This window comes from Chiloscyllium plagiosum, unplaced genomic scaffold (assembly GCF_037043375.1).
Source record: "Chiloscyllium plagiosum isolate Xiang-an unplaced genomic scaffold, Cpla_swu_hap1 HiC_scaffold_3, whole genome shotgun sequence".
In the NCBI taxonomy this organism is placed as follows: domain Eukaryota; kingdom Metazoa; phylum Chordata; class Chondrichthyes; order Orectolobiformes; family Hemiscylliidae; genus Chiloscyllium; species Chiloscyllium plagiosum.
The window spans coordinates 55,958,882-55,976,574 of NW_028270141.1; the positions used below are offsets into that span (position 1 = coordinate 55,958,882).

At 39.7% G+C, this 17,693-nt stretch overlaps 1 protein-coding gene across 4 annotated transcripts in view; it reads left to right on the forward strand.

Moving 5' to 3' along the window:
- Positions 1-16,747, forward strand: part of fam135a (family with sequence similarity 135 member A) — a 318,933-nt gene extending 302,186 nt beyond the window's left edge. For all 4 annotated transcript variants that reach the window (XM_043681723.2, XM_043681738.2, XM_043681746.2 and 1 more), the window contains 3 exons: positions 7,458-7,568; positions 14,529-14,642; positions 14,955-16,747. In XM_043681723.2, coding sequence (XP_043537658.2) covers positions 7,458-7,568; positions 14,529-14,642; positions 14,955-15,160 — 431 coding nt within the window. In that variant the 3' untranslated portion in view covers positions 15,161-16,747. The remainder of the gene's footprint in view (positions 1-7,457; positions 7,569-14,528; positions 14,643-14,954) is intronic.
- The last annotated feature ends 946 nt before the right edge of the window (positions 16,748-17,693 follow it).

The window sequence follows — 17,693 nt, forward strand, 5'->3', positions numbered from 1 at the left end:
TGGAATATTGCGTGCAATTCTGGTCTCCTTCCTATCAGAAAGATGTTGTGAAACTTGAAAGGGTTCATAAAAGATGTACAAGGATGTTGCCAGGGGTTGGAGGATTTGAGCTATAGGGAGAGGCTAGTGCTGTTTTTCCTGGAGCGTCGGAGGCTGAGGGGTGACCTTATAGCAGTTTACAAAATTGAGGGGCATCGATAGGATAAATAGACAAAGCTTTTTTCCCTGGGTTGGGGGAGTCCAGAAGGAGAGGGCATTAGGTTTAGGGTGAGAGGGGAAAGATATAAAAGGGACCTAAGGTGCAACCTTTTCACGCAGAGGGTGGTACGTGTATGGAATGAGCTGCCAGATGCAGTGGTGGAGGCTGGTACAATTGCAACATTTAAGAGGCATTTAGATGGGTATATGAATAGGAAGGGTTTGGAGGGATATGGGCAGAGTGCTGGCAGGTGGGACTAGATTGGGTTGGGATATCTGATCGGCATGGACGGGTTGAACCGCAGGGTCTGTTTCCATGCTGTATATCTCTATGACTTTATGACCTTAACTTTTAAGTCATAACTGTTCTTCCAAGGGTTTGTACAATGAACAATAAACATATGGAACAGCATTCAACACAGGAAATCAAATTGGAAGTCTGTGTAAAGTGACATGACAGGATAATATAAACATGGATCCTTCACCATAACAATGTAGAAACTCATCATGAACAAAACTAAGAATAGATAAATTACAGTAAACGTTAACTGTCAAAGGTACTAATTTTCCCAGTCAAAAATGAATATCTAAGAAGTTGGATAAGTGTCAAAATAGTTTAGGTATATAGCAAGGGAGCCAATTAAAGTGCACTTAAAATATAGAAAATGATAAGTAATGCATGGCAAGAATAGGAGAAAGGTGCACAAAATTTGCAATTACTTAATAGGATGTGAAATTAAATAAAATGTCAGACATCAGGTCAAAGTACATATCAGAGGACTGTCGAATGCAGTACCTAGGGTAAGGAAAGGGAATGGTTTTTAATGTTCACACTGTCCTTCGTTGTAACCGTGTTCACAGTTGAAGACAAAGACTGGCTGAGAATGTAAGTGTTGTTTCAAGCAATAAACCATTGTAGGTACCAAAATCATACTTGCAGACAGAATGAAAATGTTCAAGAAAACATTCAGACCTTTGGAATATCTGATGGAGAGGAAACATTTTTTTTGTACAATAATATTGTGCAAAATATTGTACAATAACTTGTAACCAAAAAATTTAATACTTAATAAAGGCATAATATTAAGCTTGCAAATTCTCCCAAATAGCCTTAAATTGATCTTGATCATTCATCCAGAACTGTCACACTGGAGCATGGTACAATATACATACCACATTCTCAATTTTAGTCTTGATCAGGAATGCAAGTTAAATACTTATCGAAATATGCAGCACAATCAAAAGTATAATGGAATTCAGTACAAGTTATCATATAATAACACTGGAATTTGTCGTATCTACCAACTATATTTAAAAATGTCTAACAGACATTGCTAGCAACCATTGCTTTCAGCAAGGCAACTTCTAACTCTTCCCAAGGGAAACTGGGATAGACTATAAGGGATAACTGGTGTGTTTTTGTTTAATGTTGCTGAGGGACAGCTTCTAGATGTGAATTAACAGGCCATGGTTGATCTTAGAGACCTCCAAGGTAACATTGGTAAGAGATGGATAAGTTATGCTGGTGGTTCTCTGGCCTGCACACAATGAATAACACTAGAACTAGGAAGTGTCAGCTTCACCTCAGTGTACAAGAAAGGAAAGGCATTAGGAAGGCAGACCAACCTTACCAAAGGCTTGAAAAAGCTAAGGAGTAATAGTTTACCACAATAATGGATACATAGAATGTCATTTGTGACTATGATCACACCGATATAAATAATGTGATAGGGTGAAAGTCAGGTGTAGCCCAAGGGGCTGTGTTCTGAAAGCTTGTGTGATTTCAAATAAACCTGTTGGACTATATCCTGGTGTCATATGACATTGATTTTGAAACAGTTCCTAGGCAGCTTTGGCTCGAGTAAACAGAAGACAGCTGGAAATTAGACACTAATTGTAATCTGGTTTGCAGATGGAAATAAAATATAGTTTTGGCAAATAATAAGGTACAATTCTACTCAGAGAAGATTGAATATATAGTTGATTGAGTGGTGATCTGTCTGTTTGAGATGTTCAAAATGTTAAAAGGATTCTCAACAGGAACAAAGTAATTACTTCCCTATAAGAGGGTAACAAGAATAAAAGGCAGGGCCTTAAACATAGCAAGGTCAATTGGAAACAAAACTGTGAAATTCTGCTTTCACAAAGAATAATGGAAATATGAGGAACTCCACTCCAGAAGGCTGTAGATACTAGGTCAGTGAAATTTTCAAGGTATTTATAAAATAAGTAGATTTTTGAGATAAGGAAAGAAACAGGCCTAAGGCAGGTAAACGCAATTGAATTACTTATCAGCCTTGGCCTAATTGAATGATGGAGCAAACTCACGGATGTACACCCAATGTTCTCATGTAACATACAAGTATTTCATAAGAAGGTAAGGCAGAAGATTCTTGAAAGCAGTGATTTATCAATATTCTCTCTATGTATCAGAGTTCTTAAAAAAAATAGATTTAATTAGCTTTCTTCTCTAGACTGAGAGGAAACATAGAAACTAGAAGCAGGATTAGGCCATTCAACTCTTCAAGCCTGCTCTACCATTCAATATGATCATGGCCGATCCTCTATCTCAATGCCATATTCTTGCTTTCTCCCTTGATATCTAAAAGAAAATGCACCTCTTTCTCGAATATTTTCAGTGATTTGGCCTCCCCAGACTTCTGTGGTAGAGAATTCCACAAGTTTAGTACCCTTTGATTGCAGAAATCTTTCCTCGTGTCAGTCTTAAATAGCCTACCCAGTATTCTGAAATTGTATCCCCTGGTTCCTGACTCTCCTGCTGGGGAAAAACATCCTTCCTACATCTCGTCTATGTCTAATCCTGTTAGAATTTTATACATTTCAGTCAGATCCCCTCTCATCCTAGTGAATATAAGCCCAGCCAAACCAGTCCGTCTTCATATGAAGGTGGGTGGCACGGTGGTACAGTGGTTAGCACTGCTGCCTCATAGCACCAGAGACCCGGGTTCAGTTCCTGCCTCAGGCGACTCATTGTGTGGAGTTTGCACATTCTCCCTATGTCTGCGTGGGTTTCCTCCGGGTGCTCCGGTTTTCTCCCACAGTCCAAATATGTGCAGATTAGGTGAATTGGCCATGCAAAATTGCCTATAGTGTTAGGTGAAGGGGTAAATGTAGGGGAATGGGTCGGGGTGGGTTGCGCTTCAGCGGGTCGGTGTGGACTTGTTGGGCCGAAGGGCCTGTTTCCACACTATAAGTAATCTAATCTAATCTCTTGCTATCCCTCGTATTAATCTGGTGAATCTCCACTGCACTCCTGCTATGGCAACCGTATCCCTTTTCAGATCGGGAAACCAAAACTGCACATAGTGGTCCAGATGCAGTCTCATCAAGATCCTGTATAACTTCAATAAAACATCATCTGAATTCAGATCCTCATAATACAAAAGTAATTTCAAACCTGCATTTTTGCCTTCTGATTTCATGTATTGCTATTCAGATGCTAAATTGCTATTGGCATGACTGGAACCTAGTTGAGCATTTCCTCAAAAAATGGGCCACAAAGATATCTCTCTGTCCTACATGTAGATTTGAGTAGATATTGCTCTCAGTGAAAAGGAAGGATCATTTAACAATTTCAAATATTACATACAGATTTAAAAGTTTGAGTTAAGTATTAACACTGAATCAAAGAATCTGTCGTAAATCATTTCAATGGGTTTTTAAAAGGTGTAAATGTGAAGCTGAAATTCTGAAACAAGCAATGCTGGACACAGTGCTGGGCAGCAAGTCAGGAAGCATCTAAAGTGAACAGGAATTTATAAACCAGGTGTCGACTCTTGTCAAATTTAGCATCCAAAATGTTAAGCTTCTTTTGTTGATGCCTGTAGAATGGTGTATCACAGAAGAAAGACATTTGTTCCATATTGCCTGTGCCAGCTCTTAGGGAAAGCTATACAACCTGACCCACTGCCTGTTCATTATCTACAGACTACAATTTATTTTATTGTTAAGAGTATTTATTTGACTCCCTTTTAAAAGTTACTGTTGAATCTGCTTTCATTGCTCCTTCATGGAATAAACTGCAGATCATAAGAAATCATTGTAACAACTAGTCAGTTTTTAACTGATCCAGGACACTGGAAGTTCAGGGGCATGTCAAGAAATTCTCTCAATCTTGCTAATCACGGCAGAGAGGGAAACATGTCTTGACAAGCTGATCTTTTAGTATGACAGGGATTAAAGGCGCACAATTATTGTGTTGCATCGTAGCCTGGACAGTATTAGGGGCTGGGCAGAGTTATTAAGACATTAATTTTACATATTCAGACACTTATGAGGGCCTTTAAAATATTTTGTTGAGCTAATGCAATGATTGGCCTTACTTTAGCAATTCTGTTGAAGAAAACCAAAGACATTTCTGATAAGGTTGTCAGGATTCAGGGTTAATAAAATTGAATCTTGAGTATCTTGTGTATAGCTGGTCTTAAGAGATCACCTGTGTCCAGGAACAGCTGTATGTGTAGAGTGTTGGCAGGTGAAAGTGGTGAACTAAGAACACTTGAGTTTTTTTTTAATTAGTTACAATGGAATCGTTATTTCAAAAGCATTGCTGTAATGTTCTTCTGAGAAAATATTAACTGCACTGAAGTAATCAAAGTTCTTTAAAGTGAATGTTCTCTTCTTTTGATGGATGTTTCCTAACCATTAGAATTTACAGTGGTGTTTTGCTATAAAGTTAGATTGTAAAATTCAAATCTTAAGCACTGTTTTGATTCCTTATACTTTAGCATCAAATTTTTGCAATTTAGTCAAACTTACCACAATTTAAGTTAACCAAAGAAATGCATTGTGATCTGGAGAGCAGTCACCATAGAATGCATCAGGATATAAAAATAGGCAGTTTGATGCAAAGTGGGTAAGAAGTGCTGAGATACAAAGTAAGCATCCAGGCACATTAAGCGATCAGGAAGGCAAATAATATGTCACTTTATTACAAGGAGATTGTAGTTCAAAAGTAAGGTAACTTTATTGACCAGGTCAGACCCACTCAAAATATTTTCAGAAGGTAGTCTAGACCCTAACTTTTTCTTATTTTAAAGGCAGATGTGAAGTGGGTGTTTCAGGTGTGATGTAATTGGTTAAACCATTTGGCTTCGAACAAAACAGAATTTATTTAAACTGTACAGTTGAAACATAAACAAAAGAAAGCAGCATTTAGAGTAACTTAGCTATTGGAAAGCTTAACAGACCCGATACAGTAACTATTACTAATTGACTGTTCCAATACAATAACATCCCATGAAAACACCCCTTGGCAAAAAGGTAAATTCAAACACAGATTCTTACAGGCAGGAGGGAACAACATCCAGAGAGAGATTTCAGAGAAAGTCAGAGGAATTCTTTACTGAAACTTGCATCTCCTGGACACACTCATATTGTGACTGCTACAGCTAAAAACAAACTAGAAAAAACCTGAACTGGGAGAACTGGCCACTCCCCTTCCATTGTTAAACTAGACTCTTTGGCATCTCTGCCTTTACGATCTCTCTTCAAAAAAAAACAAGGACAAAGTAATCTTTTTAAAATGGCAGCATTATTACAAATTGTATAGGTCCTTCAGAAGGTAGCATGTATGATGTATGTTTTTGGCCTGCTCACCTAAGAAAGGAAAGACTTGTCAGAAAGTGGGTGTTTCAAGCATTCAGTAGACTGATTTTTGCGATGAGAGTAGTCCAAACTAAATGGCACAGATTTGGGGTGAGGGGAAAAATTTCAAAAGGACCTGAGAAGCAACTTTTTCACACAGAAGGTGGTGCATATGTGGAATGAGCTGCCAGAGGAAGTGGTAAAAATCAGTACAATTTCAATGTTTAAAAGATATTTGGACAAGTACATACATAGGAAAGGTTTAAGAGGATGTTGACCAAATGCAGGCAAATGAGACTAGTTCAGTTTAGGAAACCTGGTTGGCATGGATGAGTTGGGCCGAAGGGTCTGTTTTCATGCTGTATGGCTATGACCCCATGACTCTGAGGATTTCTGTGGCGATAACTCTCTGAAATATAGGCTTAGAAGAACACAAAAGTATCCCAGTATTTCCAAATAGTGAAATCGCTTCCTTTAAAATAAAATTGCAATGCAGTTGAAGAAGCCTTTAGACAACCAGTTGGATCTTATAGGCATTTATATTCCTGATATCACAATGGGCTCGGTGATTGAACCAAACCTAATTTGATGTATTTGTACTTTGTTGGTCCTTAATAGGCATGTATAACTTTGATCATTTGCCTATCTAACAGCATTATAGAACAGGAAGAAAAACTGGTAGAAAATATTTCAAGAAAAACAAGTCTCTTATTTCAAGAATGAGGGAAAAAAAAGCAAGGAATGAAAATACAGTTTGACCATTATTATGAAGATCGCTGCTTTTTATTTACATTGTTCCTGGAAGATGCCTGGGACTCGATTTTGCCCATTCAGTTTATATAAATAGTACTGATCGGCTAACCATTTTACTTTTCATTTCTAGTTTAAGTATATGGTTGAAATAATATCAATATCTTTGAATGTGAGCAAACTTCTCCAGTTCTTTTACTAAAGTATTCATCTTTGAGGAATCAGTGCCACGTCATGGAAATTATTTCAAAAGCAAAGTGCTGGAGAAATGCAACAGGTCTACAGCAACTGTTGAAATAAAAGAGTTTCAAGTTCAGTATGCCATTTCCCGATATTTTCAGTTCTGACAAAGAATCACTGAACTCAATGTTAACTCTGCTTTTCTTTCTATAGCTGCTGCCAGACCTGCTGTGTTTCTCCAGCACTATCTTTTTGTTCAGGATTTCCAACATCTGCAGTTCTTCGTGTTTGTTTTAAGGAAATGCATTTGTCCATTTGTCATAGGAGAGGTCATCTGTTACCTGCAGAGAAAGACCAAATTGCTGTTTAATTGATTAATTAGATGCATTAGTTGCACTATATTTTCATGCACCTTGAAAAGCATTCAGAGGAACATAAGAATTCCTAGGTCCATCCAGTTCTTCATCTGTGGATTTGCATAATGCTTTAACGAAGCTTTCAACTGATCATACAGAGCAAATTGAGAAATTGCACAAAATGAGAAAAGTGACGAGCAACATTGGTAGCCCAAATGTAAAATCATCTTTTTCCTCTAAAGTGTGTTTTAAGAATTATACTCTTCAAACTGAAATTAAGCTTGTGTATACCTCACATCGTGTAATTTCTTTGACTTGGCCTGCTGGATTGACTTTTATATCTTATTGTGCTACTTCCATGACCAGGGCTCTGGTTTATGCAGAAGTGGAAGAAGTCTGGATCCCTGCTTCAATTAACGTGTCGAGATCATTCTGATCCTCGCCAAACGTTTCTGTACAAACTTAGCAAAAAAGCAGGTAGGTGTCATACAAATTTTATATGTAGCAAAAGGTTGTTTTTTTTGTCATCACTGAAAGCCTACATTTCTTTTTGATATTAATGCAATAATCTCACAAGAATCAAATTATTGTCTTTGCACTTTGCCAATTGCGTGGAGATTTTTTGGTTAGGATTTAATCCATCTGTCATATTGATCTGCATTAAGGAGAAACATTGATAACCAATACAGTACTAGACTAGAGCCTCCACCAGTGATCAACAATGGATTTGTGGAGAAAAGGGAATGTGGACAAAGTGGGGATCACAAAGAGTGAAGAGAATCAATAGAATGTGCAAGGGATGGCCTGCGACAGGCCATCCCCTTTCGAATCCCAAAGTCAATCATGTGTCAAATGCCTGAAAAGAGTCAGCTCCCCTGATCAGACTTTGGCAGGCCCCACTGGTTTGGCTGCACAGTTGTCCCACACAGTGAGAAGGTGACTAAGGAGGGACGAGGGGAAAGCAGTAGATGTGGTGTATATGGATTTTAGTAAGGCGATTGATAAGGTTCCCCATGGTAGGCTACTTCAAAAAATACGGAGGTATGGCATTGAGGGTGAGTTGGAGGTTTGGATTAGGAATTGGCTGGCTGGAAGAAGACAGAGGGTAGTAGTTGATGGTAAAGGTTCATCTTGGAGTGCAGTTACTAGCGGTGTTCCACAAGGATCTGTTTTGGGACCATTGCTGTTTGTCATTTTTATAAATGACCTGGAGGAGGGGCTAGAAGGTTGGGTGAGCAAGTTTGCGGATGATACGAAAGTCAGAGGAGTTGTTGACAGTGAGGAAGGATGTGGCAGGTTACAGCGGGATATAGATAAGCTGCAGAACTGGGGAGAAAGGTGGCAAATGGAGTTCAATGTAGCTAGGTGTGAGGTGATTCACTTTGGTAAGAATAACAAAAAGACGGGGTACTGGGCTAATGGTCGGAAAGTTGGTAGTGTGGATGAGCAGAGGGATCTTGGTGTCCATGTACACAGATCTTTGAAAGTTGCTACCCAGGTAAATAGTGCGGTGAAGAAGGCATATGGCGTACTGGCTTTTATTGGTAGAGGAATTGAGTTCCGGAGTCCTGAGATCATGTTGCAGTTGTATAGGACTCTGGTGTGGCCGCATCTGGAGTATTGTGTGCAGTTTTGGTCGCCATACTATAGGAAGGATGTGGAGGCACTGGAACGGGTGCAGAGGAGGTTTACCAGGATGTTACCTGGTATGGTAGGAAGATTGTATGAGGAAAGGCTGAGGCACTTGGGGTTGTTTTCATTGGAGAAAAGAAGGTTTAGGGGTGACTTGTTAGAGGTGTACAAGATGATTAGGTGTTTAGATAGGGTTGACCATGAGAACCTTTTTCCACGTATGGAGTCAGCTATTACGAGGGGGCATAGCTTTAAATTAAGGGGTGGTAGGTATAGGACAGATGTTAGGGGTAGGTTCTTTACTCAGCGAGTCGTGAGTTCATGGAATGCCCTGCCAGTAGCAGTGGTGGACTCTCCCTCTTTATGGGCATTTAAGCGGGCATTGGATAGGCATATGGAGGATAGTGGGCTAGTGTAGGTTAGGTGGGCTTGGATCGGCGCAACATCGAGGGCCGAAGGGCCTGTACTGCGCTGTATTCTTCTATGTTCTGTGTTCTATGAATCCCCCTCCAGCCATGGAGAATTCCACTTGCAACAAGAAGACTTTATGGGCCTTGATTAGCTTCTGGGAATGTTACTTTTTCTGTAAAGTCAGAAATTTGGGAGGGTAATGGGGTCCCCATCATGCAGCCCCTGTGTTAAAATCATTCGCTACCTCTGCTTCTGATCTCTGGTATGTCCTCTTGGAAGGCTAGACTATATTTATATCATTGTATTAGAGTCGTACAAGCAGAAGAGGCCCCCTTTGCCCCAAAACGTCTGCCATGTATCTTTTAAAGGTTGCTAGGTATCCCACCTCAACTAACCTCCCAAGCAGTGCATTCAAGATGAGCACCACTTCCAGATGACAAAGGTATTTCTTCTCATCCACTCTAAACCTCCTGTCTTTTACTTTAAAATGAAGCCCCCCCTCATTACTGGCCCATCAACAGGAGGAATGGTTGCTTTCCATCCACCCCCTCCATGCCCCTCATAATCTTATACACCTCAGTCAGGTCCCGTCTCTGCTTTCTGTGGTCTAAAGGAAGCAACCTAGGTTTATCCAACCACTTTTCTAATTAAAGTGCTCCATCTCAGGCAACATCCCAGTGAATGGAGGGTGGCAAATATTATTCCCTTGTTCAAGGGAATAAGGATGACCCGAGGAATTACAGCCCAGTCAGTTTTACGTCAGTGGTGGCAAATTATTGTAGAGGATTCTGAGAGACAAGATTTATATTATTTAGAAAAGCATAGTTTGATTAGAGATAATTGGCATGGCTTTGTGAGGGGTGGTCATGCCTCACAAGCCTTGTTGAATTCTTTGAAGTTGTGACAAAACACATGAAGGTAGAGCAGTGGATATGGTGTATATGGATTTTGGCAAGGCATTTAAGAGGATTCCCCATGGTAGGCTCATTCAGAAAATAAGAAGGCATGGGATACAGGGAGATTTGGATGTCTGGATACAGATTTGGCTGGCCCATAGAGACAGAGGGTGGTAATAGATGGAAAGTATTCAGCCTGGAGCTCGGTGACCAGTGGTGTTCCACAGGGATCTGTTCTGGGACCTCTGCTATTTGTGATTTTTATAAATGACTTGAACGAGGAAGTGGAAGGTTGGGTTAGTAAGTTTGCCGATGACACGAAGGTTGGTAGAGTTGTGGATAGTGTGGAGGGCTGTTGTAGGCATGCCCCATCCCTGAAGAAGGGCTTATGCCCGAAACGTCGATTCTCCTGTTTCTTGGATGCTGCCTGACCTGCTGCGCTTTTCCAGCAACACATTTTCTGCAGCTCTATAAAGCCCTGGTTAGACCACACTTAGAATATTGTGTTCAGCTCTGGTTGCCTCATTATAGGAAAGATGTGGAAGCTTTAGAGAGTGTGCAGAGGACATTTACCAGGATGCTGCCTGGACTGGAGGGCATGTCTTATGAAGAAAGGTTGAGGGAGTTAGGGATTCTCTCATTGGAGCGAAGAAGGATGAGAGGTGACTTGATAGAGGTGTACAAGATGATGAAAGGCATAGATAGAGTGGGGAGCTAGAGATATTTTCCCATGGCAGAAATGTCTATCACAAGGTGGTGTAATTTTAAGGTGATTGGAGGAAGGTTTAGGGGAGATGTCAGAGGTAGGTTCTATACAAAGAGTGGTGGGTGTGTGGAATGCACTGCCAGCAGTGGCAGTAGAGTCAGATACATTAGGGACATTTAAGCAACTCTTGGATAGGCACATGAATGACAGTAAAATGAAGGGTATGTAGGTTAGTTTGATCTTAGAGTAGGATAAAAGGTTGGCACAACATCAAAGGCCAAAAGGCCTGGACCGTTCTATGTTCTATGAATCTCCTGTGCACCCTCACCTGTGCAATCATGTCCTTCCTATAGTGTGGTGACCAGAAATGCACATTCTAGCTGTGGCCTTCGTCAAAGTTTTGTGCAGCTCCAACATTATCTCCCTGCTCTTATAATCTGTGGCCTGACATTTAAAGCAAATGCCCCTTTTGCTGCATTGACTACTTTTTTCATCTCTCCTGCCACCTTCAAGGATATGGGGACAAACAAACACCTCAAGATCCCTCTGTTCCTCTGAGTTTCCTCGTGTCATGCCAGTCATTGAGTTGTCCCTTGTTTCTTCTCCCTAAGTGCACCACCTCTCACTTATAGAGAATAGACAATAGGTGCAGGAGTAGGCTATTCTGCCCTTCGAGCCTGCACCACCATTCAATATGATCATGGCTGATCATCCTTAATCAGTATCCTGTTCCTGCCTTATCTCCATAACCCTTGATTCCACTATCCTTGAGAGCTCTATCCAACTCTTTCTTAACTGAATCCAGAGACTGGGCCTCCACTGCCCTCTGGGGAAGAGCATTCCACACAGTCACCACTCTCTGGGTGAAGAAGTTTCTCTTCATCTCTGTCCTAAATGGTCTACCCCGTACTTTTAAGCTGTGTCCTCTGGTTCGGCACCCACCCATCAGCGGAAACATGTTTCCTGCCTCCAGTGTGTCCAATCCTTTAATAATCTTATATGTCTCAATCAGATCCCCTCTCAGTCTTCTAAACTCAAGGGTATACAAGCCCAGTCGCTCCAGTCTTTCAGCGTAAGGTAGTCCCGCCATTCCAGGCATTGACCTCGTGAACCTACGCTGCACTCCCTCAATAGCCAGAATGTCTTTCCTCAAATTTGGAGACCAGAACTGCACACAATACTCCAGGTGTGGTCTTACCAGGGCCCTTTACAGCTGCAGAAGAACCTCTTTGCTTCTCAATCCCTCTTGTTATGAAGGTCAGCATACTATTAGCCTTCTTCACTACCTGCTGTACCTGCATGCTTACCTTCATTGACTGGTGTACACCCAGATCTCTCTGTACTACTTCTTTACCTAAATTGATTCCATTTAGGTAGTAATCTGCTTTCCTTTTCTTGCCACCAAAGTGGATAACCATACATTTATCCACACTAAACTGCATCTGACCACTCACCTAACCTGTCCAGGTCACCCTGTAATCTCCTAACATCCTCCTCACATTTCACCCTGCCACCCAGCTTAGTATCATCAGAAAATTTGCTAATGTTATTACTAATACCATCTTCTATATCATTAATATATATTGTAAAAAGCTGCAGTCCCAGCACTGATCCCTGCGGTACCCCACTGGTCACTGCCTGCCATTCTGAAATTAAGCCGTTTATCACTACCCATTATTTCCTGTCAGCCAACCAACTTTCAATCCAAGTTAGTACTTTGCCCTCAATACCATACGCCCTAATTTTGCTCACTACTGCAAAACCCCACTTTTCAAGATTAAATTCCATCAGCCACTGATCTACCAAACTGACCAACCTCTCCATTTCTTCCTGTAAACTATATCCTCACTGTCAACCACCCGGCCAATCTTTTTGTCATCTGCAAGCTTACCCCACATTCTTATGTGTACCGCTATATTCATCATGAACAACAAGGGACTCAGCACTGATCCTGCGGTAGGCCTCTGGACACTGGCCACTAGTGTCTCAAACTCTCTTCTAGCATCATCCTTTGTCTGTCACCAGAAAACCAATTTTTGATTCAACTTGCCAAATTATCCCAGATCGTATATGCTTTGACCTTTTTATAAGTCTCCACATGGGACCCTGTCAAAAGCTTTGCTGGAATCCATGTAGACTACATCAACTGCACCATTCTCATCTATATACTTGGTCACCACATCAAAAGTTCAATCAAATTTGTAAGGCATAACCTCCCTCCAACAAAACCATGTTAACTATTCCTGATCAAACCTCACTTCACTAAATGGGGGCTGATGTTATCCTTCACTATTTTCTCCAATAGTTGCCCTACCACTGATGTTAGACTTACTGGTTCCCTGGTCTCTCTCTACTATGCCCTCCTTGTAAAGTCGAACCATATTAGATCTTCTCCAGTCCTCTGGCACTTCCCACATCACCAGCGAAGAACTTTTTAAACATTGTGTTGGAACCCCTCTAATTTCCGACCTTGTCCTGGGATGCAACTTATCCAAACCTGGGTATGTGTCCATTTTTAAACATGCCTCATTCTTCACATCAAACTGCTCAAGGACCTCACAGTCTATCTTCCTAAATTCTGTGCCAACATCCTCCTTCACAGATGTGAAATTCTTGTTAAATGTCATTATCCTTTCTGTAAAGAATGAAATGTGTGTGGATCTAATACTATCTAGAGTTATCATGGGTGTCTGTGCAGATCGGCCATTCTGCTTTATTTGCTGTTAATGGGATAATATATAATTTCCTGATAATGAATCTGCTGTGCCTTTCTTAAGCTATAGGTAGATAGGTAGGAGGCTGGAAGAACACAGCATCAGGAGGTGGAGACATCAACGTTTCAGGTGTAACCCTTCTTCAGGACTGGAGGTGGGTGTGGGGGGAGCTGCAGCTCCCCTTACACCCACTCCTGGTGCTGAAGAAGGGTTACATCCAAAATGTTGACTTCTCCACCTCCTGATGTTGCCTGGCATGCTGTGTTCTTCCAGCCTCCTACATGTCTACCTTGGATTCCTGTATCTGCAGGGTTTTTTTGTCTCTTTCTTTATCTATAGTCTTCTAATTGCATGTCCCTTTCTATTTTGCCTTGAAAAGAGGGTGGAGGGATTGACCTTCCTTCATTAGCATAAATAGCAAGTGAAACATGAAACCATAAACAGAATTTGCTGGAGAAATAAAGTAGGTTTGGCAGCATCTGTTTTGAGTCCAATGACCTTTCTTCAGAGCTCCAAGACAAGTGTGGCATTACAGTGGTCAGTAGCTCCATGGTTAGCACTGCTGCCTCAAAGCGCCAGGGATCCGGGTTCAATTCTTGTCTGTGTGGACTGTGACTGTCTGTGTGGAGTTTGCACTTTTCCCCCCCATGTCTGTATGAGTTTCCTCTGGGTGTTCTGATTTCCTCCCACAATCCAAAGATACACAGGTCAGGTGAATTGGACAAGCTAAATTGCCCATAGTATTAGGTGCATTAGTCAGGAGTAAATTTAAGGTAAGGGATTGGATCTGGGTGAGTTAGCCTTCGTATGGTCGGTGTGGACTTGTTGGGCCGAAGGGCTTGTTTCCATACTGTGGGGAATCTAATCTAATTTATAAAAATTTCTTTATCATACTTCTGTTTCCACATATGGGATCTAAGCTCTTTTGTGCTCGATTTGGGCTAACATTTCAGACAAAAGTGTTCCAAACTCTCTGCAATCCAACACACTTAATTTGCCGTTACAATTCTCAGAGAAATACAAACACATAGATAATGTGAAAGCAATTGTTCCAATGACATCTCAACTTTTCTTCAAGGTCTCCATTACTTCAAAAATGTGGTATTAATTGGTTCACTACAAGATCGTTATGTTCCCTACCATTCTGCTCGAGTTGAAATATGTAAAACCGCTTTAAAAGATAAACAATCAGGTAAGATTATATACCTGACAGCTCTTATTGCTTAAAGGATTTGACCAATGATACTTAACTCAAGATGTCTGAATTTTACTTTCTATACTTTTGTAAAACAAATGAAAGCAGAAGCAATTCACAATGTCTACACAAATTCACATTACTTTCTTACATTTCCTATGTCAAGATAATCTGGTGTAGCAAACCTTTATGAAAGAAAACAACCCGAAATCTACATTCAGACCTAATGAAACTTCTGTATAATGTTTATCTTTTTAATCACTTGTTCATGAAGTAAGTAAATTCTCACTTGTCTGCTCTGTTTCACAGGACCAGTATATGCTGAGATGGTCCAAAATCTTCTAACACCGGTGCTTGAAAATAAGGAATGTAATTTGGTTCGATATGACATTATCCATGCATTGCCCAACACTGCTAATTCGTTAATAGGACGAGCAGCTCATATTGCAGTTCTCGATTCTGAAATATTTTTGGAGAAGTTTTTTCTGGTTGCGGGCCTTAAATATTTTCAGTGAGAATGGGTGCCATTGACTCTTACCTCTTTATTCAAGGAAATACATTTGATCACAGAACACTGTCTGCTGAAAGAAAGTAAGACTATTTATACATTTTTGTATTAGAAATGATCCTGCATTGAGTCCTTGGAGATAGTTAAAAGATCTCAACATGTTTATGCCTGTTGGTTTGTGCTGTGCAATACCAATTTTATATTTTTATCTGTCTTATGTACCTTTTTTTTTCGGTTCAGTTGTTCTGTGTTTTTTAAAAATTTTATTCTACCTTTTTAGGTATCAGTTAATAATTGAAATGATCAGGGTGCACTGATATAACTTTACTTTCTAAATTTATAAAGTTAACATCCATTAGTAAATTAGAGATAATATGTTAATTTAATTAATCACTTCCAAAGAATTAATTTTCATAGTCTAATTGAGAGCCTGTTGTATGTATCATTTTTAGCATGGACGTTGGCAACTGGAAACCCTTTAAGACGCTGCTATATATTTATACATTTTTAACATTGCTCAGCCTGTAGGAATTCTACAGATCTTTTCATTTCATGCAATCTTTCTGAAAAGACCAAATACTGTTGTATACAAGCATACCTTGTGTCACTGTCAAATTTTAAACTAGTTCATAAATGTCTTCTATACATTTTTATACAGAAAACATCCTCTTACAACTCTTAACCATACCTGTGGAACATGATACTTTTTCTACTACTGAAGTGGAAAGATTATTTGCTATGGGACTTTTAGAACTGAAGAAACTATTTTCAAATCTTCTCATACTCTAAATGTAATATAAAACTTTTGACCATCATACGACTAGTCTGATGATCTTCATTTGCAATGATTGTACTGCACCATGGTATAAACTCCAATACACTGACCCCAGCATACACCAGACATTTAAATCAACCCTTTTACATTCTGAGAAAGTTGTGGTGAAGAGCCAACATTTCAAACTCCTGCTTTAATGAACAGTCAATTGACCTCACTGTTGAGATCCTTATATGTCAACATATTTGTGTATGACATTTACTAAAATGTAGTTAATGCTTGTCATTGTTTTTGAAAATCACATGAAAAATGTGCTATGGGGAGAGTCCATTTTATTTGCTCTGAATGCGGAGCTGGAGGGACAGCATGTGATAGCATAAAGCTATGATGCATTAGTGTTGTTCTAATTTTTACAATACTGAAATTTTTAAAAATTATGCAGAAAAATACTGCATTCATTTTTGAAATGTTTGAGATAATTAGGCATTCTACTCTAATTTGTAAGCTGTAAAATAGAGGAAACCTTTCCAATTTAATTTATTTATTCTTGGTGGCCTGATTAACAGTGAGCATATCGTGTGGTGTTATGGGTTACTAGTGCATATCTGACTTCTAACAAAAAGAGAAGGAAAGGACACATATTGCTGTCACATATGCTTTGAACAAATTCATAATAATCTATATTGTAACATTCAAACTACACGGTGCATGTATCATCTGTTTGTCGCCTTGTTTTTCAACCTACAAGCTCACAAGGTCAGGAACCATCACTATATAAGTGACAGTTCTAATAAACATATTGTATATGTTATACTATAATATATTGTGCAAGTATATATTTCTTTTACCTTTACATTTATTTCACAAGATAATATAGTATGATGCACACCGCAATACTTGCTGCACATGTTGTCTATTTAAATGTATTTGATCATTTATTGTTTAACTGGTTAGCTGGTTGTATTTAAGTACATAACATAAGACATAGGACAAGATTAGAACATTCATTCCCTCTAACCTGTCTTACCATTCTCTAAGATCATAACTGGTCTGTCCCAGGCATCAACATCTCTTTGGTGATAGCTCTTCATAGCCCTTAACTTCTCAATATTTCAAATATCTATCAACCTCATGTTTAAATATTTTCAATGATCTAACCTCCACAGCTCTCAGGTGTGGCCATACACTCTGAGAGAAGAAATTCTTTCACATCTCAGTTTTAAATAAGCGATGCTTATTCTGTAACTATGTTCCCTAGTTTGAGATTCCCAACTAGTGGAAAAGTCTTGTGAAAACGTATCCTGTCAAACACCCTCAAAGTTATGTATGTTTCATTAAGATCATCCTCATTTTTCTAAACTCTAATGAGTAAAGAATGTTTAATCATTCTTGATAAGTCAATACCTTCATCCCAGGAATCAGCCTCGTGAATCTCTTTTGAACTGCCTCCAATGTCAGTATATTCCTTTTTTAAATACAGAGATCAAAACAGTACTCCAGATGTAGCCTCACCAACACCCTGCACAGTTGTAACAAGACTTCCCTATGTTAAATCTCCAAACCCCTAGTAATAAAAGCTAAAATTTCATCTCAATTACTTGCTTGACCCACATGCTAACTTTAGTGCACAAGGACTCCCAGATCCCTCTGTGCTCGTTTTTTTTAGATTAGATTCCCTACAGTGTGGAAACAGGCCCTTCGCCCCAACAAGTCCACACCGACTCTCCTAAGAGTAACCACCCAGTCCCATTTCCCTCTGATTAAT